Source organism: Pipistrellus hanaki, assembly GCF_964339955.1.
Source record: "Pipistrellus hanaki genome assembly, chromosome: 7".
In the NCBI taxonomy this organism is placed as follows: Eukaryota; Metazoa; Chordata; class Mammalia; order Chiroptera; family Vespertilionidae; genus Pipistrellus; species Pipistrellus hanaki.
In genome coordinates this window covers 20,741,394-20,763,082 of record NC_140509.1, presented here as the reverse complement: position 1 = coordinate 20,763,082, position 21,689 = coordinate 20,741,394, and the positions used below count along the sequence as shown (strand labels likewise).

General features: G+C 38.5%; 1 protein-coding gene across 16 annotated transcripts in view; it reads right to left on the bottom strand.

Moving 5' to 3' along the window:
• The window catches only part of MLIP (muscular LMNA interacting protein), a 252,609-nt gene that overhangs the window by 54,532 nt on the left and 176,388 nt on the right, over positions 1 to 21,689 (bottom strand). For all 16 annotated transcript variants that reach the window (XM_084889444.1, XM_084889446.1, XM_084889435.1 and 13 more), the window contains 2 exons: positions 14,494 to 14,538; positions 3,323 to 3,451 (listed from right to left, as the gene is read on the bottom strand). In XM_084889444.1, coding sequence (XP_084745570.1) covers positions 3,323 to 3,451; positions 14,494 to 14,538 — 174 coding nt within the window. The remainder of the gene's footprint in view (positions 1 to 3,322; positions 3,452 to 14,493; positions 14,539 to 21,689) is intronic.

Below are 21,689 nucleotides of genomic sequence, written 5' to 3'. Positions count from 1 at the left end.
ATTACTTGATTCTGCATGTGGTCTCCAACTTGCCTTTTAGTACACAGAGGCTGTCTCCAGGCAAAATTTCAGTTCATTATCAGTTCAAAAGGTTGCCCAGTTGTACCTTCTTAAGTGACAGTAAATGCATTTCCGTCTGGTCTCATCATCTTTAGTGTCTGATGTTTTGCAACAGAGAGTTTTGAAATCATATTTTATGGCAGTGAAGCTGCTAGGGGAAATTTATTGACTTAACAATCTCATTCAACATCTGTCATGTGGAACTGTCCCCAGTACAAGGCAGATTAGTGAATGTGAGCTGCTTCAATTTGGCCCAACATTCTGGCTAAAGAATTTTCCATTACATGGGTGGGTGATATCAGCTGAGTTTGGAACCATTCAATTTACTCTGTGGTGGCAGCAGAGAACACAATAGTGACTAGAACTGAATTTGAGTACTCTCTCTTCTATTGAAGTGTTCGGATGAAAGTAGCAATCTGAGATTATAAATTTTTATCACTCAATTTGTTTGCAAGCAGAACTAAGCATCTACCCTAGTGAGCTGTCTTTGGCAGCTGCCTCCATTGTAGATTCTCGTCCCAGTGAGATGGTAGCTGGAGCTCAATAGAAAGAGACAAGTTGATAGCATGTGGGGTTTCTCACTGTGCAGTGACCCTTCGGTTTTATCATAACTTCCTCTCTCATGCACAGTCAACGACTAAGACCAGGGAATGTTTGGAATTCACTATTAAGTGTCATGCTGGAGTTCTGTCAGTGCCAACAGTCTGCAGACTCCTATTACTTCCCATGTTCCACACAGAAATTGGGATACATTCAAGAATAAATTGGTTGAAAGGAAGTAATAATAAGATTAGTCTTTGGCACCTTAATATTTGCAAAAGAGCTCAAATTTTCAAGAAATTATCTGGAAATTCATAGGTTTATGTTGAAAATAAACAGAGCTTTGCCGAAACCAGTTTGGCTCAGTGGATAGAGCGTCGGCCTGCGAACTGGAAGATCCCAGGTTCGATTCCGGTCAAGGGCATGTACCTTGGTTGCGGGCACATCCCCAGTGGGGGGTGTGCAAGAGGCAGCTGATGGATGATTCTCTCTCATCGATGTTTCTAACTCTCTATCCCTCTCTCTTCCTCTCTGTAAAAAATCAATAAAATATATATTTTTAAAAAGAAAATAAACAGAGCTTTAAACTTGCTACATAGTCAGGAAAAGCAAAGCAAAGAAATGGCAAGAATTCCCTACACTTGAAAAACAGAATTTATCATTTCAGAGGACAGCAAATTGTGATAAATTATAGGTAGATTAAATTGATATTCTACAGCCGAAACCGGTTTGGCTCAGTGGATAGAGCGTCGGCCTGTGGACTGAAAGGTCCCGGGTTCGATTCCGGTCAAGGACATGTCCCCATTAGGGGGTGTGCAAGAGGCAGCTGATCGATGATTATCTCTCATCGATGTTTCTAACTGTCTATCTCTCTATCCCTTTCTCTTCCTCTCCGTAAAATATCAATAAAAAATATATTTAAAAAAAAGATAAGATTTAAAAAAATTGATATTCTACAAAGAATCTTGTTTAAATTAAAATGCATCAATGTAAAATTATAATACAAGAGGAAAATTTTTATATTATAGCATTAGATCATATTTTGATAACTGTAAGTTACATGTATCATATGTGAAATTTATTTTTTAACTATTGGCATTTTTGTCATATAAGAATATATTACTTATAAACCTTTTCTCATGATTCTATACTATTTAAATCTCTAAAATGTAGTGACATGCAAGCAATAGATATTTAATAAGTGTTTTGTTGATAATGGAAATATGCTTTTTTAAAAGGAATTTCCATTTCTGTTATATGTGCAATTAGTTAAAACAAGCTGTATTTAATTTAAATTGAGAACTATATTGTATTCCATTAAATACAATTTCCTCTAATTATAATTTTCAATATTATGAGTGCTTTCTAATTTTTTTTAATTTATTAAAATCATGTCACAATATATATATAAATAAACAGAAAATATTTTCTTCCCTGCTTCATAAAAAAACATTATAGTTGAGCATGAGCAAGTATTTATGTTGAACTTTTTCAAGGTTATGTATGGACTTCAGATCAGTCAGAGTTAATATTAGATTTTAAGTAACCCAAATTTTAGAATTTGAAGTACCCTTTAAAGTACTTGATCCAAATGCCTGATCTTATACATTAAGAAACTGCAGCCTAGAGAGAGGAAACAACTTGCTAAGGGTTATAAAGCCAACATGCGGCTTACATTTCATAAGTATAGATATAACTTATATTTTCAAGGACAAGGTAGTTATCATTTTCAAACTAAAACTTAAAAATAGTATATAACCTTATTGATAAGACTATTTTATTATAGATTTTCCAATGTGGTGATCTTACAAATAAATATCTAAAGTTACCTTTGGCCGGGACCGGTTTGGCTCAGTGGATAGAGCGTAGGCCTGCGGACTGAAAGGTCCCAGGTTCGATTCCGGTCAAGGGCATGTACCTTGGTTGTGGGCACATCCCCAGTAGGGGGTGTGCAAGAGGCGGCTGATCGATGATTCTCTCTCATCAATGTTTCTACCTCTCTGTCCCTCTCAATTCCTCTCTGTGTAAAATCAATAAAATATATTTAAAAAAAATAAAGTTACCTTTGAATTGATTTGTAAAGTTTTATATTATATGAATGTTTATTTTTACATTTTTCACAATACCTAAAAAACACTATTGACAACCTTCCATTACACTTCCTCCAAAATATAGGATATATACTAGAGGAAGACAGTATATCTTTTTAACACACATACACAGACAAAATCATGAATGAACAACAAAGCCTTAAATAACTTGATAACTTATCTTCTAGCTTGTATTGCTCAATCTAGGGGATTATATCATTTCTATGTTAATATGAGAACAATAGATCTTTTTTCAAATGTACTAATAAGCCATATCTAATATAGTACATTTCTTCAAAAGAAAACAGTACTTTAGAAATAAGAATACAACACCTATCTGATGCATCCAACCAGTGATTTCTATGATGTCTTTATAGAGAGTAATGTCTTGAATAATATCATAAGTAATAGAAAAAAAAATTTTAAAGCACAACATTGAAATACTTCAAAATATTATCCTGGAAATTGAAAACATATAAGAATTTATTTTTATCATGCAAAAATTGACCTATTTTATTACTAAGGATATTACATTAAATGGACATTTTCTTGCACATACTATATTTGTATACCTATAAGTGACATACAGCCATTTATCAAAATATCAAAGAATTTCTTATATGTTTACTCACCTGTTCAGAAAAGAAGTCATTGTTATCTTCCAGATATTTACTGAAAGGGTTGGGTTCATAGACTTCCTCCTCTTCTTTCAATAATATTTTGGATTTTACAGGTGCCGGGCGAATTACTCCAGGTTTAGTCTTCATGAGCATCAAATAATGTTTAAATAGAAAAATAAACACCATTAAAATAAATATGTGTATTATTAAGTCACTTAAATGTTTTCTCAAAATTTATAATTTTTTTAATTTTAAAATAATTTTTTTCAAATACAGAAAAACAGCTAGAAATTAAATGATTTTAATTAAGGTAACTTTAGTTTTCAGTTAACTGTCACAGCGATCAACTCAAAGATTCACTGTCATGATGTTCAGAATGCAAAATCTTCATTTATCTGACCAAACATGTTCTTTATTCCCTCGCCAGTGCATTCAGTTAGTAACCCTTCACATGACAAATAATTATTGAGAGCGTCCTTGGTGCTAGGCAGCATTCTCATTCCGGGCACAGTATATACAGAGGAATTAGGCACATTCGTCAAGCCCATAACAACTTTTCATTTCTGGAAACTACACTCCCTTCATGTCCCCAAATCCACAGAGCTCAGCCTCTAGAAACCATGTTCCTATTATGTATGATGAAACCATGGGTGGCCTTCTGACCTAAGTCAGTGGACAGTGGGTAACAAATAGCTATTCTCTCCGAAGAATGTGGAATAGGCATTTAAACAGCTCTGTGGTCACTCTGGGAGGTTGAAATTATAATATGTCAATTTGGAAACCATGGGAAAGCCCTAATCTGTATAAAAACAGATATAATTTAGATCAAGAAAGATAAAGCAAAGTGCATAAAGAGGGGGCCCAGAGAGCAGAGGCATTTGAGTGCCTTCCAGAATAAATTCTGAAATATTCCTAGGGCCCAGCTGCATTTCTTGTCCTGAGGCCCCCAAAGAGTTTCCCCTTCTTTTATACTAGACTCTCCCCCACCCCCTTGTTTTTTCTCCAAAGTCCTTTACTTCTGTAATTTGCCGTTAAAAAGTTGTAGCTAATAGACAAATCATTCAAGATTCATAAACTTGTACCCAATGTCAGTTTGATGGAAGAGGGAGAGAAAGAAATGTAGTTTTGGGCAATTTCAAAATGATGTTTCCCAAATACCAAAATCTTGTTACAGTGTAAAATGTCACAAAATGATTGATAAGTGTGCAAAACCATCCCAAGCAATAATTCAATAAAAAGTTGTGACTCTCTTTCTGTTTAAGCATTTTGCTGTAATTCTTCTTCTCCACCCCATTTCCTTTAGGAAAACAGTAAATTAGCTCTCCTCAGTCAATGCTGATGCTTACAAGTTAAGCCTTCAGGGACTACATCTATCTCTCTGCTCTATAAACTGCCTGAAATATTTTGAGTCTTGAATAAATGTCGCTCTGCAATCCTTTCTTAAATCGATATTTTCTCAGTCGTCTTTTATATATATATACCACTTGGGAAATACAAATGAGAAAATTCTCTCTCTCTCTCTCTCTCTCTCTCTCTCTCTCTCTCTCTCTCTCTCTCTCTCTTTCAGAAATATCTCCCACTTAAGAAACTCTAATTTATCTCAAGGGGGGAAATGAGCAAGTAACATTCAATTATGCATGAAGTCACACAACTGAGTGTGATATGAGAGGAATGTCCCTCCAGTAAACAATAGAAAAACACAGCCCAGGCAGTTTCCCATTTCTATAGCCACCTGTCATAAGGGAGATGCCCAGTGTCTGAGTCATGATCCTAAATTGTCCAGATTTCCTTTCTCTTTTTTCCACTTGTCTTCCTATTTCATTCCTCCTTCCTCCTACTTCTACTCATGTGCCTCTTCCTTCTCTCTGCTCTTTAATGATGCAGGAAATCCACAACAATATCCATACTCAGGGCCTTCTAAAACCAACAAGGAGCTTTACTAGTAAGAGCTACACTTGATGGCAGTATGCAGAAAGATGAGAGCAAAGAGAACAAATCTGACCAGGAGCACTTGATATGCTAAAAGAATGTCTCAGTCAGAAAACATGACCACTGGTCCCTGTATTACTAGCAGGCAGATATTTTGGGTGATTCTGGCCTGGAACCTTTCACTCACATCATCTCTCTTGGGATCATCATCCTCCAGGGTGAGACCAGAGAAGGGCTCTTCTGGTTGGTTGGATATTAAGTATCTCAGTATCAGAATCAATTACCAATGCTTCATCTTGTTTCTATATCAGCCCTCATCCTCCTTAGTTCCTATAAATTTCTTGGATTTCATGGTTGTCTTACAACTTGATAATGACTCTATTCCGATTTCTTCTACTTTACCAGATTTACCACATGCTCTCCTCTTGAACTCTGCCCAAAAACTTGTTTTGCCTCAAGTCTCGCAGTTTTACTCATTCTACTTTGCTTACTTGGTTTTGATATGGTTGCCCTGAATCTTAGATTATACTTATCACCTCTTCTTTAAGACTTAATTTTCTCCTGCACTATAACTTGTTGCCACTTAGTAGTCAGTATTTCAAAGACTTGAAACTAGAAACACCAATCAGAAAGGATATACACATCCCTGTTTGTAGTGGAACAATTCACCATAGCTCAGATTTGAAAATAGCCTAACTGCCCATCAGCAGATGAGTGGATTAGAAAACTGTACTACTCTACACAATGGAATACTATGCTGCTATAAAAATGAAGGAACTCCTACCATTTGCAACAGCATGGATGGACCTTGAGACCATTATGCTCAGCAAAATAATTCAGTCAGAGAAAGATAAATATCACATGATCTCACTCATTTGTGGAATATAATGAACAACATAGACTGATGGAAAAAAAAAAACAGATCCAGATCCAGAGAAGCATCCATGAGACAGTCAAACCTAAGAGGGAAGGCAGGGGATGGTGGGAGTAAGGGGGAGAGATCAACCAAAGGACTTGTATACCTGCATATAAGCATAACCAATGGACACAGATATTAAGGGAGTGAGGGCATGAGTCGGTGGGGGAGGGCAATGGAGAGATAAGGACACATACTAGTATGTAATACCTTAATCAATAAAGAAAAAAAAAAGTGAGAAGTTAAGGCCAGATAACACTTCTTTAGGGAGTTTAACCCTCTCAATTAAAAAAAAAATTGCCCCCTGTTTATGGTAGTAAATAATAAAACTAGAAACCAAAAGATAATACTATCATCTTTTTATGAGAATTCAAAAGTAAAGTGGAACTCAAGAGATCATCTCTAACTCTATTGAAAGTCTTGAAGGAGAAGAGAAAAAGTTCAAGAGCTAGAGTACATGGAATCCCTAGGGCCTGTGGGCAGGTTTTAATGGCCTGTTAGGCACTGATTTGAGTCTGCTATTCATTTCTGTTTATAACTCAAGTATACACTTATACTTCAACATTGCTTCTCAGGCCACTGTAAAAAGAGATTGTTTCTGCCTTGTTCAACTTGTACTCATAATTCTATGACAACAAGTTGGTGCTGCCTCTGGCTAGAGAACAAAGTAGAAAATTAACTGCCAGTATTGACCTAGAAAGTCCATTGGTAATATTTTTAAATAATGGCTTCTTAGAGCGTCATCTTTCCTAAATTAGTAACTTCAACTAGTACTAAAGTTTATAATTGCCTTTGACTATAGTAGCAAGCTCTGAGGTGATTGTAATGAGGGAACAAAATAATTAAAAATAGGATCCCAATTTTTAAGGGCTTATTTTTGTCCTTGTGGTGAAATACGATGTGTAATATAACACAGAAAATAGAAAATTCTGTGAGCGTGGCTAGGAATTCAACCAATTCAATAGATCCAAAAAGTCTCTGAAAGTGCCACCATTGTTTCTTTTACCATCTGCTTCAGTCTCCTCTTTATTTTTTGGTGTTATTTATATCTTTAAGAGTTACTGTGGCAACAAGTTCATAGAACCTAGACACATTCTACCAGTCAAGATTGTTGACAAAAACATTCTCCAAGTTGATTTACTCATTCAATTAATAAATATTTTTTAGCTTTAACTATTTTTAAATAAACAATATTATATGCTTGAGGCAAATTCTTAACCATTTTTTTGGTTAAGAACTATCTCAATTTTTAAAACACTACATCTTAAGACTTGGCAGGGGAAAGGGTAACAAAAGATAGAAACAGATTTGATACCACCCATTAGCCATGGGATTATTGACATGGCATTATAGATGTCTATACTTCAGTTTTTTTCATCAGAATAATGAAAATAATAATTTTGGCCATACTAAATGATGTGAAAATCTAATGAGATAATATATTTGACAGAACTTTATAAAGAAAAAAAAACAGCATAAAAGGAGTTTGAAAGAAAATTATTTTTCTATCTTCACATTTATAATACAGTGTTAATGCTAAATGACTATCCCTAATTGTATCTATCTGATGTGGTGATCTTTTCCCGATAAAAAAAAAAAAAAAAAAAACCCACATAATTACTATGGTAGTTGTACAAAAATAAACATACATAAAATTTCAATAATTATAAGCCATATCCCATGGCTCAAGAAACATTTTGTAGAATGTACACAAGACAGATGGGCTGGATTGAAATATTTCAATGGTTAGAGAAAAGACAATGGCATGACTCAAACCTGAGGAGGCGTATATGATAAATGCCATAGCATTTAAGTATGTTGTGTCAAGGAAAAACTGCTCAAGGACAAACTGCCTGTTAGCTTAAGGAAGACATCAGTCCTACACAAAAGCTTTCAGGGCCACATTTTCTGAACAACAGAGACTCAAGAGCCCTCAGAAGAATGAGTCATGAGTCACTAAAGCAGGACACATCATCTGGCATTCAGAACTGGGAACAAAGTTTCTGCAAATTTAAGCACTCTTCTCTACCGTGTTCCAGGAAACTGCATTTGCTTTTGCCAGTATATGGCCATGTGACTTCATTTTCAAATCTATTTTTTGTACTCTCTAGAGTCAGTATTCCATCATGAGTAATGATGAACATTTTTTAATGACATGGAATTTCAAAAGCAAAAGCTCAATGTCATCTAAACCACACTCACCTACCTTTCTCCAAGGAAGACTGGCTCTTTCCCCAGCTTGTAGAGCCCAACCTGTTTCCTTATCCAGAGAAAAGAGATCCCTTGGCCTCTGTTAATATTGTGATGACTCAGCTCAGGAATTCGGAAAGCATGTGAAGTTTCAACCTAGATTCCCCTTTTCTTGCTCTGTTTATTATCCTAGGGAAGCAGCATCTACAAGTGCAAAACCTCAACACTCTGTTGACCCTACCCAGTCTTCTCCTCTTCTGTAAGTGATCACATCTTTGCAGGCAGTTAAAAGGCTAGCTCACATAGATGTCCAATGAATGTCACACTTGCAAAGAAGCCCAGTTTCCAACTTCTTCAACCTTTTCTTATTCCCCTCCAATTATCTAAAATGCACAATTCCTTTTGAAAGTCACACAGAACAAGAATGACCAAACACTGTGATCTTAGATAATCTATTTGTCTGTAAAAATGGCTAATCATAATACCTCAGAGATAATATTTTAGAGATTTTTGTGAACAATAATAACTCCTTCCATGTGAACAGGGCCACATTGACAACATCACGTGTTATGATAAGTGAACCTTAAAATAACTCCTTTAAGTTGACAGAGGAATTATACCAAATTCTATTTTATGGATGGGTATTTCCAATACACTCATCTCTAAGTTTCTTTCCAGTTTTGATGTACTGTGATATTGTTTAATGGAAACAAAAATAAACTGAGGCACAGATTGATGAATTAATTTCATAAGGGCCCCCAAATTATTCTCTCTGATCCCTCTATTAAATAATTTTGCTTCCAGAATAAAGATGAAAATATATTTTAAGAGTAAGGGTCAGGTCATTTTTTTCCCTCTCCAATGTTGAATTGGCACAGTGACCATGTAAAGATGCAAATACATTAGCCAAATTAAAAAGAAAAAATATGAAAAAGCAATATATCCTTAAAAAGCCAATCCTCAAAAGCAAAATGGCTTCTGTATTAAGCTTTTGCTACCACAGTAATTTATCATTTTCATTTCAACCATTTTATTTCATTTCTCATTTAAAACAGAAATCAAATATTGTTTTTCTGTGCTATACATACAAGTATATACATGCAAGTGTATATGTGTATATATATATATGTGTGTGTGTGTGTGTATATATATATATATATATATATATATATATATATATATAGTTTTGTTTTTCAAAAGCATTCTTACCTAATTTATTTAAAGATTAATCCTGAATAGAATTCATGATGACAAAATATTGGAAATTCATTCATAAAAGTGAATACAATTATAATTTTATTCATAAATTATATTACTTAGAAGTAAAAATATTATAAATCCTTTAAAAGCAAATGTCATATAACATCGCTCCATGCAATTATTTTTAATCTATTTTATTCTCAGGTAATCTAAATAAAGGGTTAATGTCCTGAAATGAAGTCAAAGTGATTGGACTGAATAATTATATCAATGCAGGAATGTTCTTTTTTTTTTACATGATAAACTTACTTGATAACAAACCCTTCACAAACCTATCTATATCTCTAGAGGATTTGGGTATTAAAATTTAATTTAAATCTTGGTTAAGAAATTCTGTGAACTCTTTAGAGAAAAAGTCTAAAGTAAATACAAAGAAATTATCATCAGTCAGTCAAAGCAATGCTTTTGTATTTCCCCTAGAGAACACAATGAAAAATTTATGGAATTATTTTATTATGCAGGAAAATGTTATATATATTATATCTACAATGGGTTGTTTTTACTATGTACCATTTCTGAAGTCATTATGCATATTTGCCTCTTTGAAATAGTTTCTTAAAATATTAAGCCAAGAACTATCTCATATTTAAGTCAGTCTGATAATATATTTAGCTCCAAAATAAATATTTGTATATAACTAAATATATCTATATTTAATGATTCAATATCTAAAATCTGTATTTTTTACTCTATTGAGTATAAATATATATGTAAATATTATAAATATTATTGATTTTCAACATTACTCTCTCTCAAGAAATAAGTTTATTATTATTTGAAATATTAAAATAGTTGTGGTAATATTTCCATATCTATAGTAGAAAACTGTTCATCTTCATTACATGATTGCAGTGCTTGTTTCCATGGCAACTCCTTCACTTCACTGTGTTAGCAATGATAGACTCACAGCACTAGAAAGGCTTGAAAAATATGTAATAGAAGGCTCTCACTGCTCAATTAGGAGTTTGAGGCACAGACCCACAGATTCATGACTTATCTACTGTTAGTCCAGCAGTTAGTGTCAAAGCAGGAAGTATAATGTAGTATTTTTAGCTCCCAATCCAGCATTATCCTATATAATAAAGAGGCAATATGCAAATTGACTGTTATACTCTCACACAAGATGGCCACCACAGATGGCTGGCAGGGGAGGGAAGTTGTGGGTGATCAAGGCCAGCAGAGGAGGGCAGTTAGGGGCAACCAGGCCAGCACAGGAGGGCAGTTAGGGGCAACCAGGCTGACAGGGGAAGGCAGTTTGGGGCAATCAGGCCATCAGGGGAACAGTTAGGCATCAATCAGGCTGGCAGCAGTGTGGTTAGTGGGTGATCAGGCTGTCAGGCAGAAGCAGTTAGGGACAATCAGGCAGGCAGGCACGCGAGCAGTTGGGAGCCAGTTGATTGTGAGAGGGATGTCCAACTGCCAGCAGTCAGACATCTTCTGAGGGGTCCCAGATTGGAAAGGGTGAAGGCTGGGCTGAGGGACATCCCCCCTAGTGCAAGAATTTTGTGCACCAGGCCTCTAGTTTCAACTGTATTATACTACCTGACACATATATATGGCCTGGTGGTGCACAAAATTCAGCCGGGCCTGCACTCTTGGGGGATGTCTGATGGCTGGTTTAAGCCTGATCCCTCTCACAATCTGAGACGCTGCATGCACTAGTGACCATTCTTTTCATACAGGTGAAAGGCATCTTGCTGTTGTATGGGCAGCTACATTTTTTTGCCCTGATTATAAAAAGTAGTACATAACATGATCCTTCTGAGGCAGTAGTACCATTTCCCCATCTTATGGGTGGAAAAACTGAACAGAGAGAAGTTAATTGGCTTTCTCACACAGTTATAATCAGGGCTGTCAGAATCAGGGCTGAAATGTGTTAACCAGAGTCCATGCATGTCATCGCTGCATAATCCTGTTTTTACAGTGTTAGAGTAGCCTTGCCAGGTTTAAATTTTTAAATCTAAGAGTCTGTTCCTAATATATAGGGTAGGGTGCATAGGCCTGGCCAGCAATAAGAGCCAATTACTGCTAGCAACCAGTGGGCTGGGTGATCAGGGGCCCTGCTGGCATTTGTCTTGGCTGATAGCCTGGCACTGCCTGCAGGATAGCTCTGCTCTCCCGATCACCACCACTGGTCAGCTCCCTCAGCTCCTTCACTGAGTATCTGCCCCCTGCTGGTCAGTATGCATCATAGTGACTTGTAGTTCTGCCATTTGGTTAATTTGCATATTAGAGTTTTAATATATAGAATATATAATAAAAGGGTAATATACAAATTGACCCTAATGTTGGAACAACCAGGAATGACCAGTTGCTATGACATGCACTGACCACCAGGGGGCAGATGCTCAATGCAGGTGGTCAGTGTACTCCCTGGTGGTCCGTGCGCTCCTACAGGGGGAGCTCTGATCAGCCACAGCAAGGCTGATGGCTATGAGCACAGCAGCAGTGGTGGGAGCCTCTCCTGCCTCCTTTGCAGTTTTAAGCTGACAGTTGGACATCCCCTGAGGGCTCTCAGGCTGCCAGAGGGATGTCTGACTACCAACTAGGCCCAATCCTCCAGGGAGCTGGCCTAAGCTAGCAGGTGGACATCCCCTGAGGGGTTCTGGACTGCCAGAGGGTGCAGGCTGGACTGAAGGGACCCCATCCAGTGCATGAATTTTAGTGCATTGGGCCTCTAGTGTGTGTGTGGTGTGTGTGTGTGTATGTGTGTGTGCGTGTGTGCGTGTGCGCGCGTGTGTGTAGCGTAATATGCTAATTAGTCCAGACAGCCAAACAACCTTCTGAACATCATTCTGGACATCCTTCTGGATGAAGCTGCTACTGTGGGGGCTGAGACAGAGGCAGTTAGGAGAGATCAGGCAGGCAGGCAAGTGGTTAGGAGCCAGTGGTCCTAGGTTGTGAGAGGGATGTCCAACTGCTGGTTTAGGTCCAATCCTGCAGGGTCTCAGACTGCAAAAGGTTGCAGGCTGGGCTGAGGGAACCACCCCGCCCCCACTATGCATGGATTTCATGCACTGGGCCTCTAGTATATATTAGAGGCCCTGTGTACTAATTTGTGCACTAATGTGGTCCCTCAGCCTGACCTGTAGGATTGGCTCAAACCAGCTCTCTGACATCCTCCAAGGGGACCCAGATTGCGAGAGGGCACAGGCCAGGCTGAGGGACCCCACTGGTGCATGATCATGGCTGGGGAGGGATGCAGGAGGTTGGCCAGCTGGGGTGGGGCCATGGGGGGCTCCAGGGCATGTTCAGCCTGTCTTGCTCAGTCCTGATCAGCCAGACTTCAGCAGCAAGCTAACCTACTGGTCAAAGTGTCTGCCTCCTGTTGGTCAGTGCATGTCATAGCAACTGATCAACCAGTCAACTTTCTGTCCCTTGGTGGTCAGTGCAAGTCACACAGTGAGCAGATGAGCAGCCTTAGCATATCATTAGTATATAACGCTTTCATTGGTTGAACAGCCAATCTGTTGACCAGACACTTATCATATTAGGTTTTTATAATATAAAATATATATATATACCACTATAGCCAGCAGTTTGATTAAATCAGGCTACTTTAAGAGTTAAAAATACCTTTTTATGATTTTTTTAGGCAAAATAAAAACATTATTGTCATTGTGACATGATAATAACAGGATGACTTGATGGCCATGGATATAGGACATTAAAACATTTTTTAAAGGGGGGGGGGAATCAATATTAAGCAGTGATTTTGTCTTCTTAATGTCTTAAACTGTTTTTCTAGAAAGTTTTATTAATCTTCCTGAAGGTGCCTATTGTTCAGAAATTTACAGTTATAAACAATAAAAATTAAAATTATAAAGAAAATCTTTATTAATTGCCAACTTATTTCATAGTTTCAATTTACTAAGAAAAAATAATTCTCCTATTTAATCAAATATTTATTATATTTGCTTCTAGAGTCTCAATCTGTGCCCTCAACACAGTAGGAACTAGTCCTAGTTTTGAACCCTTGAAATGTGGCTAGTCTGAATTGATTGACTGTAAAAGTTAAGTGCACAACAGGACTCAAAGATAGTGTCCCAAAAAGGTAATGTAAAACGTTTCAATTTTATACATATTGATTATATGTTAAAATGACATTAATAATTAAGTAAAACACGTTGTTGAAAATAATATATAATACATTGTTATAGAATATTATACATACTCCATAATAATAATATAATTAAACATATATATAATAATAAAAATAATATGCTAATTAGAGAAGACATCCTTCTGGACGAAGCTGGGGCTGCAGCTGTGGCATGGAGGCAGCTGCCATGGCTGTGAGGGACAAATCCAGGCAGCCATTGCAGCTGTTAGGTCTACTCTTGCACGAATTTCATGCATTGGGCCTCTAGTAATAATATGCTATTGAATATGATCTGTTTCTTTTTACTTTTTAAATGTGGCTACTAACAAATTTCAAATTACATATGTGGCCTGCATTATGATTTTCACCATATTTCTACTGCTCATCACTGGTCTAGTCCAGTCTCATTTCCTCAAGTCCAGAGCCTACCCCACACTATCTAATGTGACCTTTTCCTTAAACCCTCTTCTGATCTCTCCCATCAGTACGTGAGCTCTCTCCTTTTCTACAATAAATTCCAACAGCTTGCTTCTGACCCCCTCCAATTCTATTCCAATATCACCACTAAATGCAAATTATTGGCAAATAGGGTCTATGTCTGGGTTTGTATATGTGAATAGCTTGCAAAACAACCCTCATGGAGCATTAGTAATGCTTTTATTAGAAAAGTAAGCAAGTAAACTTATATGAAGTCAATTTATCCACAGTTCACTTTTGCTCAAATAGTTGCCTTGAGGGGTTGAAATTTTCTAAACTATGTCTATGATTTAGTAAGAGGATACGTACCAGCTGACTCTCAGACACTGTAGACGATGGTGAAGAGAGGTTTGCCTGCAAAATATAAACATGGTGTTTATTTAGCAAAATTCATAACTTACTAAAATAATGTCTATTTTACTAAGTATTTTGAAGTTCTTTTATTATTAAAGTAATAGATATATCCATTGTAAGACTTTTGAAAAAATATATAACTAAAAGAAAAATATTATTCTACCACCGAAAAATGTATTTTGGGTACATTGCCTTACCATATTTTTCCTGTGTGTTTTTATTCAGCTCATATAATAATGAATATGATGTTTTACATGTTGATTTCCCTGAACATCTTAACATAAGCACTATCACAAGACATCAAAAATTCTTCAAGGTGCTGGTTGGAGTGGCTCAGTTGGTTGGGCATCATTCTGTGCACCAAAAGGTTGCCAGTTTGATTCCTGGGCAGGGCATATACCTGAGTTGTGGGTTTGATCCCCAGTTGAGAAGTACATGGAAGACAAAATGTTTCTCGCTAGCACTGATTTTTTTCATTTCTTTCTCTCTCTCTCCCTCCCTCTATAAGCATGTCCTTGAGTGAGGATTAAAAAAATTCTTCAAGGTCACATAATATTTCATTCTCTGCATACTCCACATTTTACTTAAATATAGCAGCACTGTTGTATATTTATATATATATATTTATGCAAATTGAAACAAAACCAGATTTTTCCCTAAGTATCTTTATATAAAACTAACCCCAGAGTTTTCATGATTTGTGAAATAAAGGCATTTGGTTTTTAGTTGTTTTCAGTTAAAGAGGGGGTCAGAAGCAAATCTGCATTATCCTTTGTTTCTGCATTTCACTCTAATGTGGATTTAGTTTCTTTCTTACTGAAGCAAATGCTTTGGTAGTTTTTTCAAGCCTTACTGTCTTGGACTTTGAAAATATTTTTATTTTGTTCTCATTCTTAAAGGAGAGTTCCATAGAACATTGAATTCTGGGGTAACAGTCATTGTCCTGCAGAATCTTCATGGTACTATCCCACTGGCTCTGGCTTCTGTTACTGCTGTCAATCTAAATGTCATGACTTGGCAGATCAGCTGTCTTCACATTTGTTTAGCATTTCAGATTTTTCTTTCTGACATTCTGTAATTTCACTATGATGTGTCTGAGGGTAAGTTTATTTTTATGTATCTTTTTTGGGGACTTAGTTTATTTATTTTGAGTGTGCATATCTTTCTTCAATTCTGGAAAATTATCTATGAATAACTCTTCAATTATCACCTTTCTCCAATTATATCTAATCTCATCTTGTGGAGCTTCTATGAAATATATGTTGGATCTTCCCAATCCAACATGCATTTTTATAAGATTCCTTTCATATATTTTTATATCATTAGGCTTTATTCTGGATGGTTTTCATATATAAGGTCAACAGTTATTTTTTTCTTCAACTGTATGTTAGTATATTTAACACAATTGAACTTTTAATGAATTTACTTTTAACTAGCAGAAGTCCTATTTGGTTCTTTTTCAAATATGTTCTATGGTAACTATAACTCCTATTAACTGTTTTAATACATTTGTTAATTCTTTCCAAATTTCCCTATAGACCTGCATTGCTAAATCTCCTATTTCTTGTATCTGCTGACTCTCTCTCTCATGCATTTCCCCCATGATAATCTATACTCATTTTATGGCTTTTTTTTTAAGACCATCTTTAGTCAGGATAACTGATGATGATTTCTGAAGATGTCTGAGAAACCCTGAGTTGGAAAGCTATCTCTACAATATACACTGAGTTGCCAGATTATTATGACCACCTGACGTTTATAGGCGAATTAGCCATACACTGCATCATATGGAATATGGAAGCCGAAGCCTTATGGAATATGGAATATTCGAGCACCTTTGCTGACTGCAGTTACCAAGATAAAATGTCTCCAATTCACACAGGAACACAAGGATTGGACAGTTGAGCTTTGGAAAAAACTCATGTGGTCCAATGAATCACGTTTTCAATTGCATCATGCAGATGGCAGAGTAAGAATTTCGCAGAAACAGCATGAAAGCATGCACCCCACATGCAGGGGTACAACCCTTCAAGCTGGTGGGGGCAGTGTCATGGTTTGGGGCATGTTTTCCTGGGATGGCTTGGGCCATTTAATTCGTGTGGAACAATGACTGAATAGCACAACATACCTAAGTATCATTGCTGATCAAGTTCATCTTATCATGTTGATGGCATACCCCAATGGAGATGGCTTCTTCCAACGAGACAACGTGCCATGCCACAGTGCTCGTATTGTGCAGGAGTGGTTTCAAGAACATGAGGGAGACTTTACCTTGCTTAGGTGGCCCCCACAATCACCAGATCTCAATCCAATTGAGCATTTGTGGGACGAAGTTAAAAGAGCCATCAGGCAGCTGGTTCTACAACCATCAAATCTCACGGAACTTGACAGGGCTATTCATCAGACATGATGGCAGATTCCTTGCATGACCTTTCAACATCTTGTGGAGTCAATGCCAAGAAGAATTGCCGCAGGATTGAAGACAAAAGGTAGCCCAACGAAGTACTGATAGGGCGGTCATAATAATCTGGCCACTCAGTGGATTTCAAATTCATCCTTGTTGAATTTCACTGGCTCTGGATCTGTTTCCATTTTATTTTATCACCCTGATATTTCTAAATACTAAGGGTGACCTATCACCCCATCTTAAATTACACAGGCTTAGGACCTACTACTTTCTTATGGATATCTATTTTACTACCCAAGAGTGCAAGGTAAAGACAATAGATGGATTTATCTTTGTTCTGTTTCTTTTTTATGTACCGCGTGGCCTTCTAGACTCCTGGATGTGAAATGGCAAACCCCCTCTCTGCTTGCACCCCCATAACTACACCTCCGCTCCTATAATCTAGCTGGCTTTTTGGCGAAATGACAGTGGGAAGCAGGTGAGGTCTGCCCGCATGTGCTCAGCACTCTCTGCCTGCGGTCCAGGAACTTTCCCCGATGGCGCGAATAAGGAACCCAGTCCTCCCTCTGTAGCCTAGGCAACAGGCCTTCAGTGTAAACTGCAACGGGTGTGGAAGGCCCGGGAAATACATGGAAGCTTAGCGCATATCTAGAAAGAATGTCTAGAATGTGTATATGTATCATATATGGGAAACAAAAAAGCAAAGGGAGATATATAAGTCCAAGCACGGCTTTGCTCAGAGCTCAGCCTCTGGAGAAGACCCCACTGAGCCAGCATCATTGCCAACAAACTGTCCTTTTCTGAACCTCCGAGTGCATTGGGTTTGTCCCTTCCCACCGGGGCCTGATTTCTGCCATCACAGATGTACACAAAGAATTCTTTTACGGGGCTTAGACTTGTTATGCAATGAAAGTTAAAACCTAAACTCCTAGCAGCCAGCACCTAGGTGCTGAGGTACTTCTGCTCCATCGAGCTTTAGCTTCTTTTCTGTGATCCTTTTGCCTGGAGCTGCCCTTCATTTCTGGCACTCAGAGGTTTACCTTTCTCTTGTTTAGGTTGGGTTAAATAGGCATATTATAACTGTTATATTTTAATAAGCATTGCTGCATTTAAACCGGAGGCTGAGCTCCCACATCAGCCAAGCCTTCACCTTTCGTGGGAAGTAGTCAACATGCAGGTGCATAATTATAAATATACTTAGCTAAAATATAATAAAGCTGTGTTCCTAAATATTTCCATTCTTTTAAAAATGGCAAACACTTGTCAGGGTTTATTATAAATGTGCCAGTGCAGCTTTTCCACTCCCAGAGATGAAACATACTGAACATTGAAAACTTTGTGGTTCTTACAATATTGCCAAGTACACTGTGTGGGCGTGTGAATTGCCAAACATAATGATGAGGCAACTCTGGTCCTTGTGTGTTTTCTGCTTTTTGTGTCATGCCATTCTTCAGGACTGTCACTGCTCGCTGCCATACCTGGCAGCAGGCTGTCTTGGCTAAGGGCCCCTATCTCTAATTGCTGGAGTGTGCACTGAGGTTTATGATTAGTCATTACTGCAGAAAACTTTCCTTCAGGATGTACATGACCATGTTCTTAAATAGGCAGCTAGTTAGATATTAATAAAAACAAAGGGATCCCGACATTTAAATGGGTTAACTAGGAAGGGGCAACTTCACAGACACTTCATAAAAGACCCACACCTTCCACCAAACACACTCCAGTCCTTAAATAGGCAGGAAAGACCAGCTTTCCAATCTCCTCAGGGAACAATGGGCTCTTCCCTGAGCGTGAATGAGATGTTGCTTAAGCCCTTTCTTTGTTTTTGCTCCAATAAATCTTGCCACTACACCTCAAATCCTCCTATGCGTGTATCCATGAAATGCATTTTCTGTGTCACTGTGGAAGAATCTTATTTCTCCTGGCAACAGACTGGCTGCTTTCTCTTTCCTGCCCAATAAGTGCAGAGAGAAAAGGCCTCCTTCAAGAAGAAGAGCTTAGCATGTTACCCTTAGCCTAATTTGAATTGAGTATGATAAACAAGAAGGGCTTCAAAAAAGTGTGACCCATCTTTGTCCATGGATGCCCTTCCTCCAACTTAATCTAGGACACTGACCTACAGTGGCTAAAATTCTCTTCATTTTTGAACCATGCCTTTTGCACCTTCGTCTCAAATTTGGCACCTCTAGGATACAAGAATACCAACTTGTCCAACAGCGCCATCCCCTACACACCACACACATGCTGTTTTCCAAGGACAGTAATGGCTGGATACCATGGAGAGACAAGGAGGAGCTGTGGTTTGTGCTAAGAGAGCTGGGACCTCACCTCCCTTGTCCTCAGAAGTTTTTTCTTCATCCATCTGTCCTCCCTCTGCTGCTGCCTGTGTATACTCACAGACTCTTCATTTCATCCTCAACTCTGCTGCTTTGCTGCCTGCCCATTCCAGCTCCAGATCAGAAACCCCCCTCCCTTCTCTCTGCTCCTTCCCCATGGCCCCAAGGCCAGTCAGCATTCCCTTTGCTCTGGGGTTCACCTGCAGCCTGGGCCCTTTTGCAATGGGGGCTGTTGCAAGTTCAGCACCCAGTGGAAGCACCTGGGGCCACAGCTCATTGCCATGTTCCCTGCTCCTGCTGCTGTTACAACTGCTGTTCCCTGTTCCTGCTGCTGTTACAACTGCTGCTGTTCCTTTGTACCCCAGGGGCCCTGTGAGCCCAGGGTGCCAAGTTCCCTGAACTTGTGCAATTAAACTTGAGAAAATGTTCCTCCAAGGCCAAAAATTCCCAGATCCCAGCCCTCATTAATGCTCCTGCTGGTATACAGTAAATAGAAAGCCTTTGCTTGCAAGCAATTACAAAAATGGAGAGGTTTATATTCAACAATTTGGGGAAATAATTTTAAAAGCACTTCCACAAGAGGAAACTAATCTTGAGACTGGCTGAACGTTTGCTCATCTTTCCAGCAACTCCTATGCTCTCTCAGACTCAGGGATATCCAGCAATTTATCATCTTCTTAGAGAAGGCTGACAAGATTCACCCCTAGGGCCAGAGATGCTGTTTTGCATTTCAGGGCTACACACATAGGAGGATTTGCAAGAGTCACCCAACTAGGGCCATATACACAGGACACCTGGGATCATCTCTAATCCCTCTATGTCCTCTGGTTTTTAAAACCAATTTTCCATGAGAGGCTTGGAGATGACAGAACAGGAACCCCCTTCCCTTCTCAGGGTGGCTGCCCTCTGCTTACTGGAGCCCTTGAGGGACCAGGGCTGCTGGTAATGTGAAAGGCAGGGAAATAGGTCAGCAGTCTGACCACTAGAGTTATAGCACGAGGCAGTGGAGGTATCAGGCACCCCTCACACAGACAGACATAAGGATGGGTCCTCCAGATAAGGCCAGATAAGGCTAAAGGCCATCAAGCAGAGAAGCCTCCCTTGAGGAAACAGGCCATACTTATAGTCCAGGTAGAGCCAAAGCCACCTGACTGAGCAGAGTGAATCCAATTAACAATACTTGATCATCACTGTGACTATTGGTAAGGCTGCCCTCAGAAGATGGGGTAACGCTCCATATCCTGACATAAACCATATTACAATCTTCTGGAAGGCCTTCACCTCTGTGGGAGGCAGGGCAAGCCATGGGTCTTGAGACACCAAGGCCAGAAACGGGTGGCACATCATCTTGGGGTTTTGGTCCTGTGTTGCAGGGCTTGGGAGTGTTGAGGACACTCAGGCTATTTTACAAGGAAGGAAATTTCTCTCCCTGAGACACAATGGGCAATACCACCTCCACCCACAGTGCCTAGAGAGTTCCCTTTTGGGGTGCATACTGGAAGCTTCACCCTCAGTCCCTAATCTTCTTTTGCAACAAGCTCCATCCCCAATATAAAGTGTGCAATGAGAGGTTTATCCGGTTAGAGTCATCCCAGGAAACCTATGTGTATAGCAGGCAAAACCCGATAGCAACTGTGTGGCTTGGCTTTTTTGCCCTAAGAGGATAATTAAAGCTCATTCTGGAGATTCCTTATGAGATTCCAGAAAAGCAAATTTAAAAGAGCCCATGTGATCAATTGCTATTCTCACTGAGTTTGTGCAAATAACCAGAGCAAACTGAAACTGGACTTAATATACTAAACAAATCGGTCTTAATCTGGCTCTTTAATAAAATTGAGGATGATTTCCGGGGGGAGAAATTGTGTTTCAATAAAAAAATCATAATGTCCAGTTATGGATATTACACTCCAATTCAGTTCAAGGACTTCAAAGTTTTGTCACCTATAAACTGAACTGAATCCTGAATTCTCCTAGTTTTCTTCAATCCTCCAAACCCATGTTTTCATTCTCTCCCATCCTTTGACTTGGAATTAATGAGAACTCTTTCCCAAGGCTGTGTCCACCACACAGAATTAACCTGATCGCCTGATGACATCACCAGGATGTTCAAACTGCAGCCAAGGAGGATTTATCAGATTGCAGCTGCTTGCTCTCATTCCAGCCAAAGTCTTGCATCTAAAATCCTTCTCAGCTGACAGCCTTACAGACTCAGAAACGGGTTTATAATTTGCTCTGATCACTAAACTTTGTTTTTTTTCTATTTTCAGAGGTAAACCCCTTACTAAATGCCTGGTTGTAGATGAGCTATCCGGCATGGTGTACCTGGGAGCAGTCCTTTGTTTTTGCTATAATAAATCTTGCTACTACACCCCAAATCTTCCTATGTGTGTAGCCCTAAAATGCATTCC